The sequence below is a fragment of the Pygoscelis adeliae genome, unplaced genomic scaffold (assembly GCF_000699105.1).
Source record: "Pygoscelis adeliae isolate BGI_AS28 unplaced genomic scaffold, ASM69910v1 Scaffold707, whole genome shotgun sequence".
NCBI lineage: Eukaryota > Metazoa > Chordata > Aves > Sphenisciformes > Spheniscidae > Pygoscelis > Pygoscelis adeliae.
In genome coordinates this window covers 48,413-49,130 of record NW_008825227.1, presented here as the reverse complement: position 1 = coordinate 49,130, position 718 = coordinate 48,413, and the positions used below count along the sequence as shown (strand labels likewise).

The 718-nt window shown below is 67.4% G+C and overlaps 1 protein-coding gene across 1 annotated transcript in view; it reads right to left on the bottom strand.

The window, feature by feature from the left end:
- Positions 1-468, bottom strand: part of ATP13A2 (ATPase type 13A2) — a gene marked incomplete at its 3' end in the record, with an annotated part of 15,021 nt that extends 14,553 nt beyond the window's left edge. The window contains 1 exon segment of the mRNA XM_009329286.1: positions 296-468. Coding sequence (XP_009327561.1) covers positions 296-302 — 7 coding nt within the window.
- Positions 469-718: the final 250 nt, after the last annotated feature.

Sequence of the window (718 nt, the reverse complement as noted above, 5' to 3'; positions counted from 1 at the left end):
CCGCGCCCCCTCCGACAACCTCCTCCGCGCCGACCGGGGTGAGTTCGAAAGGAAACAGGCAAAGGTCGCACGGGCTGCGCCGCTTCCGTATGCCCTGGAATGAGAAACGCTGCCGACACGAGGGATGCAGGGCGCCTCGGATGCTTTCTCCAGCGCGATATCGCGTTTCTCAGCCTCCTCTGAACGCCTGGGATGCCTTTTCCCCCCCCCTCCGCCAGCCTCGACCCCGCAAAGAGTCTTTCGGCTTTAAGGCCACGCCGCGGTCGGCAGCGATGCCAATTCGAGGCTCGCTTACCCAACATCGCGTTACCCCCTTTACCGGCGCGAGAAAACCCCGGGATCGCTCCGCTCGCGGGGTCAGAAGGGCAACGTGGTCCTTCGCGACCTTAAAATCCACCCCCGTCCTCCACGACGTCGACTGAAGACGCCGCGAAAGGGATGCTTCGCTCCAGCCGCGCACCCCGCCGAGCTCGGGGCCTGCCTGGACGCCGGGTCGGAGGAACGTGCTTGCGGGGAAGCAGCCCCCGACGGGCCGCGGGGGATTCAGCGGTCTCGGAGGATCCGAAAGCGACGCCCGGGTTTTGCCTCCCCGCGTTTTGCGTGGCTTAATGGGTGGGCGCCTCAGCGCGGCGTCCCGTTGCGCCGGTGTCGGCAGGAGCGGGGGGCCGAGGGCTCGCGTCCCGACGGGATCGCAAAGCAAAAAGGGTCCACCGCAGCG